The 16,467-nt window shown below is 41.2% G+C and overlaps 1 protein-coding gene across 7 annotated transcripts in view; it reads left to right on the plus strand.

Moving 5' to 3' along the window:
* LOC133537723 (unconventional myosin-XVI-like) overlaps nt 1-16,467 on the plus strand; it is a 198,226-nt gene that overhangs the window by 99,645 nt on the left and 82,114 nt on the right. For all 7 annotated transcript variants that reach the window (XM_061878820.1, XM_061878815.1, XM_061878818.1 and 4 more), the window contains 2 exons: nt 866-936; nt 4,421-4,564. In XM_061878820.1, the coding sequence (XP_061734804.1) occupies nt 866-936; nt 4,421-4,564 (215 nt within the window). The remainder of the gene's footprint in view (nt 1-865; nt 937-4,420; nt 4,565-16,467) is intronic.

Raw genomic sequence — 16,467 nt, forward strand, 5'->3', positions numbered from 1 at the left:
CCTGCTTCCGGCTCCCAGACCGTAGTCGAGGAGCGCAGGGGAGACACTTCTCCAGGGCTGATGTATTCTCGGGGGCAACACCCTTCACTCTACCAGGCAGTGGGTCTGGACTCCAGGGTAAATTAAAAGTCCGGCGATTAGTTGAAAATCGTGGCTTTATTGAGGTCTTGCACACAGCTAATCCAACAAAACACTAGCCACTCCCCGCACTCGCGCTACTGCTCCCTCACCTCGCTCGCCCACACACTCACCTCACATGCTGTCACATATTAAAGGGCCACCCACACACATACGCTACTCTCATAACACATGCTAACCTATTTGAAGCGTCACCACCGCATTCAAGCAGCCTCTCCTCGGCCAGTCAGGCAGGGCTAAAGCAATAACAAATGTTTTTATAGTACCGTTACACCTCTAATGTATATACATGTTTATGTATGTATATACATGTATATGTTCATATGTGTATATATGTACATATATGTGTATATATGTACATATATGTGTATGTATACATGTTAGCATATATATGTATATGTGTGTATATATTTATACATGTATACATGTGTGTATATATATATATATATATGTGTGTGTGTATATATATGTAAATATATGTATGTGTGTATATATATATATATATATATATATATATATATATATATATATATATATATATATATGTGTATATTAGTTTCTTATATAATTTGAATTATTGACATTTTGTTAATTACAGAAAACGTGTATGTTTAATATGTCCTGATTTGACCGAAATATAAGACAACGTCTTTTTTGTAACGTTGGCATTTGTTTGTGTATTGACTATGTATGAGGATAAATAACAGTCATTGTACTTGTCTTGCAGTGTTGCGTCTCCTAAACGAGGGAGCTGACCCCTACGCTCACATTTCCTCTGGAGGCTCATTACTCCACCTGGTAAGGCACCTGCTTGCACATGCTGTGGATTTAACGTTGAAAGTCACTTTAAAATGTGTTTTTTTGTGTGAAGATTTGTCTAAAAAGCATGATTAACACAAACGCAATATACCCTTCACTTACTTTAAAATATTAACAATACCCAAAATAGTCTTCACAAACGAACAGACTACATACATTAGATGGACAAAAGTTTTGGGACCCATTGCGATTAAACAAACAGAAAGTGTTTACCAATGGAGGTGAACAAGGATCTCCTGTTTTAACCTCTTGGTCTTGTTGGTTGGGAGACGATTATTATCCTAGAGTGGACTGAGGGCTGCAAGAAAAGTGCAGCAAAGTGAACACTGAAGTATACAACTACATGCCTGTCACTACTAAAATAGAGAAAAGCTATCCTTATCAAGGCATGCCTCCTCTTGTAGAGGGTAAATACTTTGGATCCTGCACCAGGACCTCAGACGAGAGCGAACCAAGGAAGATTGTGAGCATGAGCTGATAAAGTATTCTCTGATGAGAGAGAAGATAGAACTGAAAGATACTATACTAGAAATATTTTTGGTAGTATCTGGTTTTGCCAGTGGAAATTAGTGGTGGGCGATACTAGGAATTTTAGTATTGGTCCGGTACCAAGTTAATACAGGGCTATACCGATATTCTTTTTAAATTTGAAATGTCATTACTGTTCAATAATTTTATTGAAGTTTCCTCTTGTTAGTTACTCATAATTACTATGTTTTTATACCATAATTAAATGCAACAATACAAATATGTAACAATATAGCATTAATTAAAACTGGATTAGGCAATTCTTGAAGGAATTGCGTGTGAATGCTCCAATGCTAAAGTTGAAATGAAATCCTGGAATTTTTTTTTTAATTGTTGAAGGAGAGCACCCAATTCCCAAACAGGTTGAATATTTTGAAGTTGGAACAGTTTGAATCAGATGAAAAATGTGGGAGTTGTGGAACAATTGAGTTCAATCTTCAAATTTGGAATTTTCGGGTAAAGCGGGATTTTTTTTGAAAATGGTAAAAAAAACTGAAAAAAAACTTGAATGGTTGAAATGGTTAGTGTTAGAATTTTTAAAATCAGTCAAGAACTGTTGAAGTAGTAACATGTTGAATTGAGAAAGGGTATTACGGAATTCCTGGAATTTTGGGAAAACCAGGAATTTTTCCAGTTCACAAAACACGTTTTTTGTCCTGATTAAAGGAAATGTTTTAATGGTGAAACAGTTGAAATGCCTTGAAAAATGTGGAAGGAATAGTTGCCAGAAAAAGGGTGGAAATAGGGCTTTGGAAAACCAGGAATTCTGGAAAATCCTGGAATTTATTTCAACTTTGAAAAAAAGTAGTTTACATTTCCAGAATGGTGGAATGTGTTGAAGCTGGAACGGTTTGAAGCGGGTGAAACATTTGGAAGATAGAGCGCGTCAAAATCTGGAGAAGAAGAAGTTGAAGAAGTTTAATAATTAGATGAATTTTGGTGTAGAAAACCCTATGTGTGAATGCTTTGAAGCATTCACACAATTATTCCAAAAATGATGTACCAATTTTTAAGTAGGAAGTTACGGAGCCCTTAACGGGACATGGATGTTTTGCGAGATCTCTCAATACGTTTTGCGAGATCTCGCAATATAAACGTTTTTTTTCCTGTCAGTGAACCGAAAGTGAAACAGACACAGCGATGGAGGAGAGGGAGCATGCGGGAGCCTACCCATCATCTGTGCTCTGTTGTGGTACCATAATTCGATTTGATGTCTTTATATGATAGGCCAATACTAAAATAGAAATCAATAAACTTCTCCCACGGATGATGGGTAGGCTCCTCAACTTTCACTTCCGGTTCACCATCGCTGAGTCTGTTGTACTTCCGGTTCACTGGCATAGGAAAAAACCCAATTGCGAGAGCATTTCGAGATCTCGCAAAACATTTTTTTCCCTCCATGTCCCTTTAGGTGCTCCATAGGAAGTCACTAACGCAAAATGACAAAAAATTAGCACAAATCCTAAAATAAGAATGTCACCAAAAAAAACTACGACAATGTTAAAAATTAAGTCAGTAGAGCAGCAGACAGAGACAGACAGACAGTTGACGTAACCTCTGAGGAAAAAATTGCTGGACGTAAAGACGAGAAACTACCACCAAAGTCTTTATTACGTCCAGGTGTAAATCCAATACCACATTGGTATCGATACTATAGACAGTTGGATTGATACGCCAATAGTAAGCTGAGGCATTTTGAGTCAATTAGGGGTGTGGGAAATAATCGATTCGAATTCGAATCACGATTCTCACGTCTACCTTACAATACGAAGGCCCTGCAGTCCTGGGTTCAATCCCAGGCTCGGGATCTTTCTGTGTGGAGTTTGCATGTTCTCCCCGTGAATGCGTGGGTTCCCTCCGGGTACTCCGGCTTCCTCTCACTTCCAAAGACATGCACCTGGGGATAGGTTGATTGGCAACACTAAATTGGCCCTAGTGTGTGAATGTGAGTGTGAATGTTGTCTGTCTATCTGTGTTGGCCCTGCGATGAGGGGGTGACTTGTCCAGGGTGTACCCCGCCTTCCGCCCGATTGTAGCTGAGATAGGCGCCAGCGCCCCCCGCGACCCCAAAAGGAAATAAGCGGTAGAAAAATGGATGGATAGATGGATGATTTTTATTATTATTTTTTTTTTATTTTTTTATTTTTTTATCAATCCATCAAAACAATACGCAGCAATACCATAACACTGCAATCTAATTCCAAAACCAAATCTGACCCAGCAACACTCAGATAAATAAACTGAAAAATTGAGAGAAGACACAAACACGACACGGAACAAACTAAAAGTAGTGAAACAGAAATGAATATTATCAACAACATTATCAGTATTAGTTACAATTTCAACATAGCAGTGATTAAAAATTCCTCATTGACATTATCATTAGAAATTTATAAAAATTTAAAAAAGACGAATAGTGTCACAGTGGCTTACACTTGCATCACATCTCATAAGCTTGACAACACACTGTATCCAATATTTTCACAAAGATGAAATGAGTCACATTTTAGGTTCATTTAATAGTTAAAACTAATTTACATTATTGCAATCAGTTGATAAAACATTGTCCTTTACAATTATAAAAGATTTTTACAAAAATCTACTACTCTGCTTGCATGTCAGGAGACTGGGGTAGATCCTGCTGAAATCCTATGTATTGAATGAATAGAGAATCCTTTTGAATCGGGTAAAAAATCGATTTTGAATCGAGAATCGTGTTGAATTGGAAAAAAAATCGATTTTGAATCGAATCATGACCCAAGAATCGATATTGAATCAAACCGTGCGACACCTAAAGAGTCACAGCCCTAGAGTCAATGCAATGGAAACACTGCAAAAGGGTGTTTAGTCTTAAGAGTTTGTCCCAAGACTTTTGTCCATAATAAACTGCATAGGATCCAGTGGAAACTGTCAACACGCTGCCATCATTTCGCAGTGCGCTCGCCACGACAACGTGTTCGCGGCGGAGGTGCTGCTGGAGCGAGGCCTGAGCGTCAATCTGCAGGACGAAGACCTGTGGACAGCTCTGCATGTGGCATGTGTGTGCGACCACGTCGACATGGTGCTGCTTTTGCTTCTGGTGAGGATGAATCATTGTCTTGCACGCCATTCCACACTCACCGTAATAACTAATATGCATGCGTAAACAATGACATTCCAAGTGTGACGGTACAAATCGCCTTGTCCTGCTTGGGACTTTGTTGATGAAACGAGTTCCGTGTTTGGAATTTGCCTTGTTTTGTAACGATCTGAGGTTTTGCTTTCCTGTCGGCGTGTGCTGATTAGGTCCTCCGTGACAACAGCTGCAGGGGGAGGGCAAATAGACAGACAGCTCAGTCGCGTTGTCACTGAGTTCTTGTACGGTTTGACTCTGTTAATTGACTGTAGTGTGGAATTATAGAGGTTCCACACGGGCATGGAGGTGTTTGAGGGGTTGCCAAAAGGGGGGCGTGGAACTTTCTCTGCATCAGCAGCTGAGTAGTGCAACCAGTATTTTAAAACAGTGGTAATCCTGCACAACCCACAGATTGTGGGTTCGTTGAGCCGTGCTAGCCAATGAGCATTAATCAATCAATTGATCAAAGTTTATTCATACAGCCCTTAATCACAAGTGTCTCAAAACGCTGCACAAGCCACAACGACATCCTCGGCTCAGATTCCATTTCAGGGCAAGAAAAAAACTCAACCTTGGAGGGGACCGCAGATGTGAGCACCCCAACCTGGGCGACCGGTGCAATGGACGTCGAGTGGATCTATTTAATAGTGTGAGAGGCCAGTCCATAGTGGGGCCAACAGGGGATTATATTGCGTGGAGACAAGTCAGCAGCGCAGTGACGTCATCAACTGATGCACAGAGGAGTGGTCCACTCTGGGTCCTGACTTTTGAACAGCTAGCGATTCATCTGTGGTCACCTATTAACCTCGCCACGGGGGAGAGAGGGGCAGAGCAGAAAAGAGACGACAGATCAACTGGTCTAAAAGGGGGGTCTATTTAAAGCAGGGGTCTCAAACTTGCGACCCACGGGCCAATTGCGGTCCACGAAACGTTATTCTGCTGCCCGCACTTTGATATGACAATTTCATGTATGTGCGGCCCGCGATTTAAAAGCATAACATTATCACCAGACCTATGTACGCATCAATATATACCTTTATGTTGCAGAAAAAAGACCATATATTTTTTTAACCTATTTCCAAACTCTAAATGGGTGAATTTTGGCTAAGAAAACGCCTTTCTGTTTATCCCTCTCTTTGCGACGACGTCACATCGGTCGTCAACGCCTTGTTTCCCTACCACATCGAGTCAAATCAGCTCTGTTATTTTCCGTTTTTTCGACTGTTTTCCGTACCTTGGAGACATCATGCCTCGTCGGTGTGTTGTCGGAGGGTGTAACAACACGATCATGGACGGATTCAAGTTGATTTACGTAGAATGTGCATGGATTAGCACGGCATGCTAATCGATGCTAACATGCTATTTAGGCTAGCTGTGTGCATTATGCCTCATTTGTAGCTATATTTACATCCAGCCTTTCCGTCCATCCACATTTAATGCCAAACAAACACTTACCAACCGACGGATTTAAGTTGCTCCAGTGTCAAGAGATGCGAAAGTCCCTCGTTTGTTTTTTACCGGCGATGGTACGACAGAGATGGCACAGAGATGACAAGAATGTTTGGATATCCTGCGACACTCAAAACAGATGCATCCCCAACGATAAAGTCAACAAAATCACAAAGGTGCGTTTTGTTGTTATTGACTTATTGATCCAGTGTCAATGCGAAAGTCCTGGTCGGTCTGCACATTTTACCGGCGATGCTAACGCAGAATAGCGTTAGCGTGGCCGAATAGCGTCAATAGCTATTCGCTCAATAGCTTCAGTTTCTTCTTCAATTTTGGTTTTGCTATCTGCCTCCATACTCCAACCATCTGTTTCAATTCATGCTTAATCTGTTGAATCGCTTAAGCCGCTGAAATCCGAGTCTGAATCCGAGCTAATGTCGCTATATCTTGCTGTGCTATTCGCCATTGTTTGTATTGGAATCGCTATGTGACGTCATACGTAAATGGACAGTGGCATCGCAAATAGCGAAAATCAAGCACTTTAAAGCTTTTTTTAGGGATAGTCCGGGAGATGTAAAATTTTGAAAAAAACTTTGAAATATAAAATAAGCCACTGAGAACTGATTTTTATTGGTTTTAACCCTTCTGAAATTGTGATAATGTTCCCCTTTAATATAAACGGAACTTGACAGCGTCATACTTACCAACGTTCCCAATTTTCACGGGAGTCCTCTTAATATCAGGGTATCCACTCTCTGGTAGTTCCTGACGATTTTTACCCAATCAACAATAGTCAGGGGGTGCCGTAATGGCACTGTTCTTAACGCCCTCTGAATCCTGTACAGACAGCGTGCAAGCCTATTTGATTGTTACATTTGGCTGAGCAGTACACATGCGTGATGTTGCAAGACATATTTGGTCAACAGCTACACAGGTCACACTGAGGGTGGCCGTGAAAAAAACTTTAACACTGTTATAAATATGTGCCAGACTGTGAACCCACACCAAACAAGAATGACAAACACATTTCAGGAGAACAACCGCACAGTAATACAACATAAACTCAACAGAACAAATACCCAGAATCCCATGCAGCACTGACTCCTCCGGGGTACAATAAACACAACCACGCTACCACCAACTCCCCACGCCCCCACCCTCCCTACTTGCGTCGGTTGAGGTTGTGTATATTGTAGCCCGGGAAAGTTTGGGCTGCAAGATGTACTGGGTATTTGTTATTTTGTGTTTAAGTTGTGTTAGGGTGCGGATGTTCTCCCAAAATGTGTTGGTTATTCTTGTTTGGTGTGGGTTCACAGTGTGGCGCATATTTGTAACAGTGTTAAAGTTGTTCATACGGCCACCCTCAGTGTGACTTATATGGCTGTTGACCAAGTACGTCTTGCAGCCACCAACGTTGTTTTGCACAAGTCTCGCACAACATGATTAGGAGTTGTTACTTTAGTTGTGTTATGTGTTGTGGAGTACTAGTTCTCTTACAGATGGTACGCTTTGTGAAGGTATGCCAAGGGTTAAGTGAGATTTATCAAAAACATTCTAAAAAACAGCAGTCCGTCATAAATACTTAATGAATATATTTATTGGATAACACTTCAACAAAATGTGAATGTAAGTTCACAAACTGTGAAAAGAAATGCAACAATGCAATATTCAGTGTTGACAGCTGGATTTTTTGTGGACATGTTCCATCTATATTGATGTTAAAAATGTCTTTTTTTGTGAAGAAATGTTTAGAATGAAGTTCATGAACTCCAGATGGATCTCTGTTACAATGCTCTAAGAGGGCACTTTAAGGTGATGATTACTTCTATGTGTAGAAATCTTTATTTATAATTGAATTACTTGTTTTTTTTTTCAACCAGTTTTTTAGTTATTTTTATATCTTTTTTTCCCAAATACTTGAAGAAAGACCACTACAAATGAGCAATATTTTGCACTGTTATACAATTTATTATATCAGAAACTGATGACATAGTGCTGTATTTTACTTCCTTACCTCTTTTTTTCCAACCAATATGCTTTGCTCTGATTAGGGGGCACTTGAATTAAAAAAATGTTCACAGGGGGTACATCACTGAAAAAAGGTTGAGAACCACTGTTGTAGAGGACGTTAAAGGCAGTGCAGTCACGGCAGCCCTTCATAATGTCGGCCGGGTGGAAATTAGGACAAATTTGGGAAAATGGTTGCACCGGTAAATTGTCGGGAAGTCCACTGAAATTCAGGAGTCTCCCAGAAAAATTGTGAGGGTTGACTTTCCTGCTCTAGCAAAAGAAGGTGAATTCATTAAATGGTGCATGTTAGATTTTTTTAAGAAATATTTTGTTGCAGCCCAGCCTGACCCAGTGGCCCCCAGGTAAATTGAGTTTTAAGATGGGACTTAAATGCTTCTACTGAGGTAACATCGCTAACTGTTACCGTGACGGAGTTCCAGACTACTGGAGCCCGAATAGAAAACACTCTACAGCCCGCAGACTGAGTTTGTTGGTGTTTTCCTGTGTGGAGTGTTTTAGTTCTTGCCTCGGTTCTTGTTGGTATTTTCCTGTAGCAGATTCATGTCTTCCTTTAAGCGCTATTCTCCGTACTTCTGTGTGTTAGCAAGCAGGGCTATTTAAGTTGTTGCTATCCTTCTTTGTGTGGACATTGTTGATGGCCAGGTCATATACTGATGTACTTTGTGGACGCCATCTCTGCTCCACACGCTGCAAGTTTTTGCTGTCGTCCAGCATTCGGTTTCTGTTTACTTTGTAGCCAGTTCAGTTTTATTTTTGTTTTGCATAGCCTTCCCTATGCTTCATTGCATTTTTCTTTACCTTTTGTTCATTTTTGGTTTAATCATTACATACCTTTTTACCCTGCACACTGTCTTCCGCTGCGGTCTGCATATCGGGATCACAACAAACCATACCGGTCTCACCCGACACATTCCGACTTTTACAAAGCAATTAACTACTTGCTGCCACATACTGATATTGAGGATTACATGGTTACCCTGCCAAGCTCTACACAGCAGCCACTAAGCAACTGCACATAATTTGCAGATTCTAATTATTGATTTGCAAAAAATATTTTTTGGACCAATTAGGTGAAGTTGCATAATTTGGCTCACCAGACGATATTTCACACAATGGTTGAAAAAGACTGATTTAGACCACAAGGGTTTGTTTTAAATGTAGAACAATGTCATAATATGACCTCTTTAAGTCATCTATCCATCCATCCATCCATCCATCATCTTCCGCTTATCCGAGGTCGGGTCGCGGGGGCAACAGCCTAAGCAGGGAAACCCAGACTTCCCTCTCCCCAGCCACTTCGTCTAGCTCTTCCCGGGGGATCCCGAGGCGTTCCCAGGCCAGCCGGGAGACATAGTCTTCCCAACGTGTCCTGGGTCTTCCCCGTGGCCTCCTACCGGTTGGACGTGCCCTAAACACCTCCCTAGGGAGGCGTTCGGGTGGCATCCTGACCAGATGCCCGAACCACCTCATCTGGCTCCTCTCGATGTGGAGGAGCAGCGGCTTTACTTTGAGTCCCTCCCGGATGGCAGAGCTTCTCACTCTATCTCTAAGGGAGAGCCCCGCCACACGGCGAAGGAAACTCATTTCGGCCGCTTGTACCCGTGATTTTATCCTTTCGGTCATGACCCAAAGCTCATGACCATAGGTGAGGATGGGAACGTAGATCGACCGGTAAATTGAGAGTTTTGCCTTCCGGCTCAGCTCCTTCTTCACCACAACGGATCGGTACAACGTCCGCATTACTGAAGACGCCGCACCGATCCGCCTGTCGATCTCACGATCCACTCTTCCCTCACTCGTGAACAAGACTCCTAGGTACTTGAACTCCTCCACTTGGGGCAGGGTCTCCTCCCCAACCCGGAGATGGCACTCCACCCTTTTCCGGGCGAGAACCATGGACTCGGACTTGGAGGTGCTGATTCTCTTTCCGGTCGCTTCACACTCGGCTGCGAACCGATCCAGCGAGAGCTGAAGATCCCGGTCAGATGAAGCCATCAGGACCACATCATCTGCAAAAAGCAGAGACCTAATCCTGCGGTTACCAAACCGGAACCCCTCAAGGCCTTGACTGCGCCTAGAAATCCTGTCCATAAAAGTTATGAACAGAATCGGTGACAAAGGACAGCCTTGGCGGAGTCCAACCCTCACTGGAAATGTGTTCGACTTACTGCCGGCAATGCGAACCAAGCTCTGGCACTGATCGTACAGGGAACGGACCGCCACAATAAGACAGTCCGATACCCCATACTCTCTGAGCACTCCCCACAGGACTTCCCGAGGGACACGGTCGAATGCCTTCTCCAAGTCCACAAAGCACATGTAGACTGGTTGGGCAAACTCCCATGCACCCTCAAGAACCCTGCCGAGAGTATAGAGCTGGTCCACAGTTCCACGACCAGGACGAAAACCACACTGTTCCTCCTGAATCCGAGGTTCGACTATCCGGCGTAGCCTCCTCTCCAGTACACCTGAATAAAACTTACCGGGAAGGCTGAGGAGTGTGATCCCACAATAGTTGGAACACACCCTCCGGTCCCCCTTCTTAAAGAGAGGAACCACCACCCCGGTCTGCCAATCCAGAGGTACCGCCCCCGATGTCCACGCGATGCTGCAAAGTCTTGTCAACCAGGACAGCCCCACAGCATCCAGAGCCTTAAGGAACTCCGGGCGGATCTCGTCCACCCCTGCTGCCTTGCCACCGAGGAGCTTTTTAACTACCTCAGCGACCTCAGCCCCAGAAATAGGAGAGTCCACCACAGATTCCCCAGGCACTGCTTCCTCATAGGAAGACGTGTTGGTGGGATTGAGGAGGTCTTCGAAGTATTCCTTCCACCTATCCACAACATCCGCAGTCGAGGTCAGCAGAACACCATCCGCACCATACACGGTGTTGATAGTGCACTGCTTCCCCTTCCTGAGGCGGCGGACTGTGGTCCAGAATCGCTTCGAAGCCGTCCGGAAGTCGTTTTCCATGGCTTCCCCGAACTCTTCCCATGTCCGAGTTTTTGCCTCCGCGACCGCAGAAGCTGCACACCGCTTGGCCTGTCGGTACCTGTCCACTGCCTCCGGAGTCCTATGAGCCAAAAGGACCCGATAGGACTCCTTCTTCAGCTTGACGGAATCCCTCACCGCTGGTGTCCACCAAGGGGTTTTAGGATTGCCGCCCCGACAGGCACCAACTACCTTGCGGCCACAGCTCCGATCTGCCGCCTCGACAATAGAGGTGCGGAACATGGTCCACTCGGACTCAATGTCCAGCACCTCCCTCATCTAGCAGCTGTACAATTATAAAAGGATGTTGCTGAACAATTGTTTTTTTTTTTTTGACATACTATGCAAATATGGTGACGTACACACATATGACTGAGGGTTCTCCGTCGATCAATCGATCATCTATCTTTGCACCGAGTGTGTCAGTTTGCACACACAGTTCAGACGTGCTAAATAGTGCTGGCAAAAGAGTGATGAGTGTTGATAATTTACATTGCACGTGCTAAATAATATATTTGCATTTTCTCCTTCCATTATTGTGGGTGCTTCGATGATCAACAGACAAAGACGCAAAATGGATCGCATGCTTAATTCTGCTCACTTAAGAGATGCGTTCCACTTAGCACATGTTTAGTAGATCAGCTTTGCGTCTGCTGTCAAGCTTTCACGTTTTAGTACAAGCAAATCTTCAGTAAATAAAGCCTTCAGTGTGTAACGTGTTGCTTGAAATATATAATTTTCCCTCCAAATGTCCCATCAGCATTTTGAGATGGTAAGCCAATCTGGTTAACCGAGGCAGATGCTCTTCTTCCAAAGCATGCAGCAGCTGTCTTATCGCCACCATAAACGAGTGCTCTCTCTTTGCGAAAATGATGGGTTTCCATTTTAATGAGGAGTGGAAACGTGGCCTCACTAGACGGGTCTGATTAGAAGCCTTATCTTTAATTGCCACTGGAAGAAATTGCTTCTATTGTGTCTTTGTCTTCCCTATTATCCATCTTTTTGAGCCTATGCTTCCTGTGCCTAAAGCAGGGTGATGTTTGCTGACATTTCCAAATCTGTATGAAGCGCTATATGCGTTTATTCTGATAAAAGTTTGACAGGATGTAGCACGTGATTAGAGTCAGGAGACGTGTTGCCTTCTAAAATGTTGCTTCTCATCTTCGACCTTTTGAAAAAGCACCAGTGGGGACATTGAGAGTTTAGAGTTGACCCACTTTCTGTGCTCGTGACGGATCAATTGGAAACGTCTGAATTTTCAACAAGTCTTTGAAGTTAACCACCCAGAGGCCCTGACTGCTCTGTGCTCGACTTCTCATGTCTGTCAGCTTCTTCTCCTTCTTCTCCTCCTCCAACTCTTTTATCCTCCATGTCTATCCTTTACTTCTCGTCTTTCCTTTGCTGACTTGTCTTTCTTGTTTTCATTTGTCACTCTTATTTCTCTTTCCCCCTTCATCTCTCCCTGTTGTGTGTCTCGGTCCCTTCTTTTTTCTCTTCTTCAACCTATTCTCCTTCTTTCTATTTTTCCTTCTTCTTTCTTCCTCCACTTCTTCTTCTCATCTTCTTCCTTTCTTATCTACTTTGTCTTCTTGCCCTTCTCCTTCTTATTTTACTTCCTCCTCTACTACTTCTTATTGTCCTTTTCCTCAACCTTTCTTATAAACATTGTCTTCTTGTCCTTCTTATCCTTATTTTTTCTGTTTTTTTCTTGTCATTTTTTTCCTCCTTTTTCTTTCTCTACACTTCATTTGTCCTTTCTTCTTCATCATGCTCTTCTTCAACCTATTCTCCTTCCTTCTTTTTTTCCTTCTTCTTTCTTCCTCTACTTCTTCTCATCTTCTTCCTTTCTTATCTACTTTGTCTTCTTGTCCTTCTCCTGCTTAGTTTCCTTCCTTCTCTACTTCTTATTGTCCGTTACTTCATCCTTTCTGATAAACATTGTCTTCTTCCCCTTCTTATCCTTCTTTTTTTTCTGTCTTTTTCTTGTTGTTTTTCTCTTCCTCCTCCTTTCTCAATATGATCTTTCCTTTCTTTGTAATTTCCTTCTTCTCCTCCTTTCTTCTTCTTCTTCTTTTTCTCCTCATTTATTATCCACTTGTTGTCCCTCTCATTTTCCCACTTCTCCCTATCATCATTGTTCTTCCTCCTCTTCTCCTACTCATATTTTTTTTCCTTTTCCTTAGTTTTTTCTTCTTCTCATCCTTCTTTCTCCTTTACATTATTTTCTTTTTCATCCTCTTTCCTTCCCTATGCTTCTTCTCCTCCTCCTTTCCTTTACTTCTGCTCCTTTCCTTTTTTTGAGACACTAGTGATTCAGGGCTATATAAGTAAACATTCCTCTACTTCTTCTTCTCATCTTACTTTGTCTTCTTGTCCTTCTCCTTCTTATTTTCTTTCCTTCTCTACTTCTTCTTCTTGTCCTTTTCCTCGTCCTTTATAGTAAACAGTGTCTTCTTCTCCTTCTTATCCTTCTTTTTTCTGTCTTTTTCTTGTCATTTTCTCCTCCTTCTTTCTCTATAATAAATGTCCTTTCTTCTTCACCATCTTCTTTCTCTTCTTCTTCTTCTTCTTCTTCCTCTTCTCATTTCTTATCTACTTGTTGTCCCTTTCCTTTTTCCCACTTCTCCTACTTTCTTCTTCTTATTATTTTTCTCCTCATTTATTATCTACTTGTTGCCCCTCTCATTTTTCCCACTTCTCCCTATCATCATTCTTCATCCTCCTCTTCTCCTACTCATATTTTTTTTCCTTTTCCTTAGTTTTTTCTTCTTCTCATCCTTCTTTCTCCTTTACATTATTTTCTTTTTCCTCCTCTTTCCTTCCCTATGCTTCTTCTCCTCCTCCTTTCCTTTACTTCTGCTCCTTTCCTTTTTTTGAGACACTAGTGATTCAGGGCTATACAAGTAAACATTCATCTACTTCTTCTTCTCATCTTACTTTGTCTTCTTGTCCTTCTCCTTCTTATTTTCTTTCCTTCTCTACTTCTTCTTCTTGTCCTTTTCCCCGTCCTTTATAGTAAACATTGTCTTCTTGTCCTTCTTATCCTTCTTTTTTTTTCTGTCTTTTTCTTGTTTTTTTCTTCCTCCTCCTTTCTCTATACAATCTCTCCTTTCTTCTTTGTAATCTCCTTCTTCTCCTCCTTTCTTATTCTTCTTCTTTTTCTCCTCATTTATTATCTACTTGTTTTCCCTCTCATTTTCCCACTTCTCCCTATCATCATTGTTTTTCCTCCTCTTCTCCTACTCATATTTTTTTCCTTTTCCTTAGTTTTTTCTTCTTCTCATCCTTCTTTCTCCTTTACATTATTTTCTTTTTCCTCCTCTTTCCTTCCCTATGCTTCTTCTCCTCCTCCTTTCATTTACTTCTGCTCCTTTCCTTTTTTTGAGACACTAGTGATTCAGGGCTATATAAGTAAACATTCCTCTACTTCTTCTTCTCATCTTACTTTGTCTTCTTGTCCTTTACTTTGTCTTCTTGTCCTTTACTTTGTCTTCTTGTCCTTCTCCTTCTTATTTTCTTTCCTTCTCTACTTCTTCTTCTTGTCCTTTTCCTCGTCCTTTATAGTAAACATTGTCCTTCTTATCCTTCTTTTTTCTGTCTTTTTCTTGTCATTTTCTCCTCCTTCTTTCTCTATAATAAATGTCCTTTCTTCTTCACCATCTTCTTTCTCTTCTTCTTCTTCTTCTTCTTCTTCCTTTTCTCATTTCTTATCTACTTGTTGTCCCTTTCCTTTTTCCCACTTCTCCTCCTTTCTTCTTCTTCTTATTTTTCTCCTCATTTATTATCTACTTGTTGCCCCTCTCATTTTTCCCACTTCTCCCTATCATCATTCTTCATCCTCCTCTTCTCCTACTCTTATTTTTTTGTGTTTCTTTTGTTTTTTTTCTCCTTCTCACCTTTCTTTCTCTTTTACATTATTTTCATTTTCCTCCTCTTTCCTTCTCTTATCCTTCCTCTTCTCCTTATCCTTTCCTTTACTTCAGCTCATTTCCCTCTACTTTATTTTTCTCCTTTTGCTTTTGCTCCCCTTTGTCCTCATCCTTCTTTTTTTTTCTTATGTACTTTGTCTTTTTGTCCTCCTCCTTCTTATTTTCTTTCCTTCTCTACTTTTTCTTCTTGTCCTTTTCCTCATCCATTCTTATAAACATTTTCTTCTTGTCTTTCTTATCTTTCTTTTTTCTGTCTTTTTCTTTTCATTTTTCTCCCCCTCCTTCTTTCTCTATACTTTATTGGTCCTTCCTTCTTCATTGTGTCCTTCTCCTTTCTTCTTCTTCTCCTTGTTTTTCTTCTTCTTCTTCTTCTCCTTATCATCATTCTTCTTCCTCCTTTTCTCCTACTCATCATTTTTTCATTTTCCTTAGTTTTTTCTTCTTCTCATCCTTCTTTCTCCTTAATATTTTATTTTTTCTTCTCTATGCTTCTTCTTCTCCTCCTTTCCTTTACTTCTGCTCCTTTCCCTCTACATTGTTTTTCTCCTTTTACTTTTTCCCCCTTGTCTTCCTCCTTCCTCTACTTCTTCCTCTCATCCTCCTCCTTTCTTCTCTACTTCTTCTTCTTGTCCTTTTCCTTATCCTTTCTTATAATCATTCTTTCTTTCGCCTGTTTTTTTCTTGTCATTTTTCTCCTCCTTTGTCTTTCTCTACAGTTCATCTGTCCTTTCTTCTTGATCCTTGTCTTATCCTTTTTTCTTCTTTTATTTTTATTTTGTTCTTCTCATCCTACTCCTTTCGTATCTACTTTGTCTTGTTGTCCTACTCCTTCTTATTTTCTGTCCTTCTCCACTTCTAGTCCTTTTCCTCATCCTTTCTTATACACATTGTCTTCTTGTCCTTCTTTTTTCTGTCTTTTTCTTGTCATTTTTCTTCTCTTCCTTCTTTTTCTATACTGTATCTGTCCTTTCATCTTTGTCTTCTTCTCCTTTCTTCTTCTTATTCTTCTTCTTTGTCTTCTTCTCATTTCTTATCTACTTCTTGTCCTTCTCATTTTTCCCACTTCTCCTAATAATCATTTTTTTTCCTCTTCTTCTACTCATCCTTTTTTCCTTTTATTTAGTTTTTTATCCTTCTCATCCTTCTTTCTCCTTTACATTATTTTCATTTTCCTCATCTTTCCTTCTCTATGCTTCCTCTCCTCCTCCTCTATTTTGTTTCTCCTTCTGCTTTTTCTCCTCCTTATCCTTCTCCTTCCTCTACTTCTTCTTCTCCTTCACTCCCTCTTATTCTTTTGTGGTTCCCTTGTCTTTCTTTTTCTATTTTTGCTTCTCTTTCTTCTAATTCTTTCCATCTCCTGCTCCTCTATTAATTTTTTCCTACTTGTTATACTCATCATTTTCTTACCACCATCTTTTCTAGAATAAGTTCTTGCACAAAGCCAAAAATAAAAAGAAAAGGGTCAGT

Source organism: Nerophis ophidion, linkage group LG19 (genome assembly GCF_033978795.1).
Source record: "Nerophis ophidion isolate RoL-2023_Sa linkage group LG19, RoL_Noph_v1.0, whole genome shotgun sequence".
Lineage (NCBI taxonomy): Eukaryota > Metazoa > Chordata > Actinopteri > Syngnathiformes > Syngnathidae > Nerophis > Nerophis ophidion.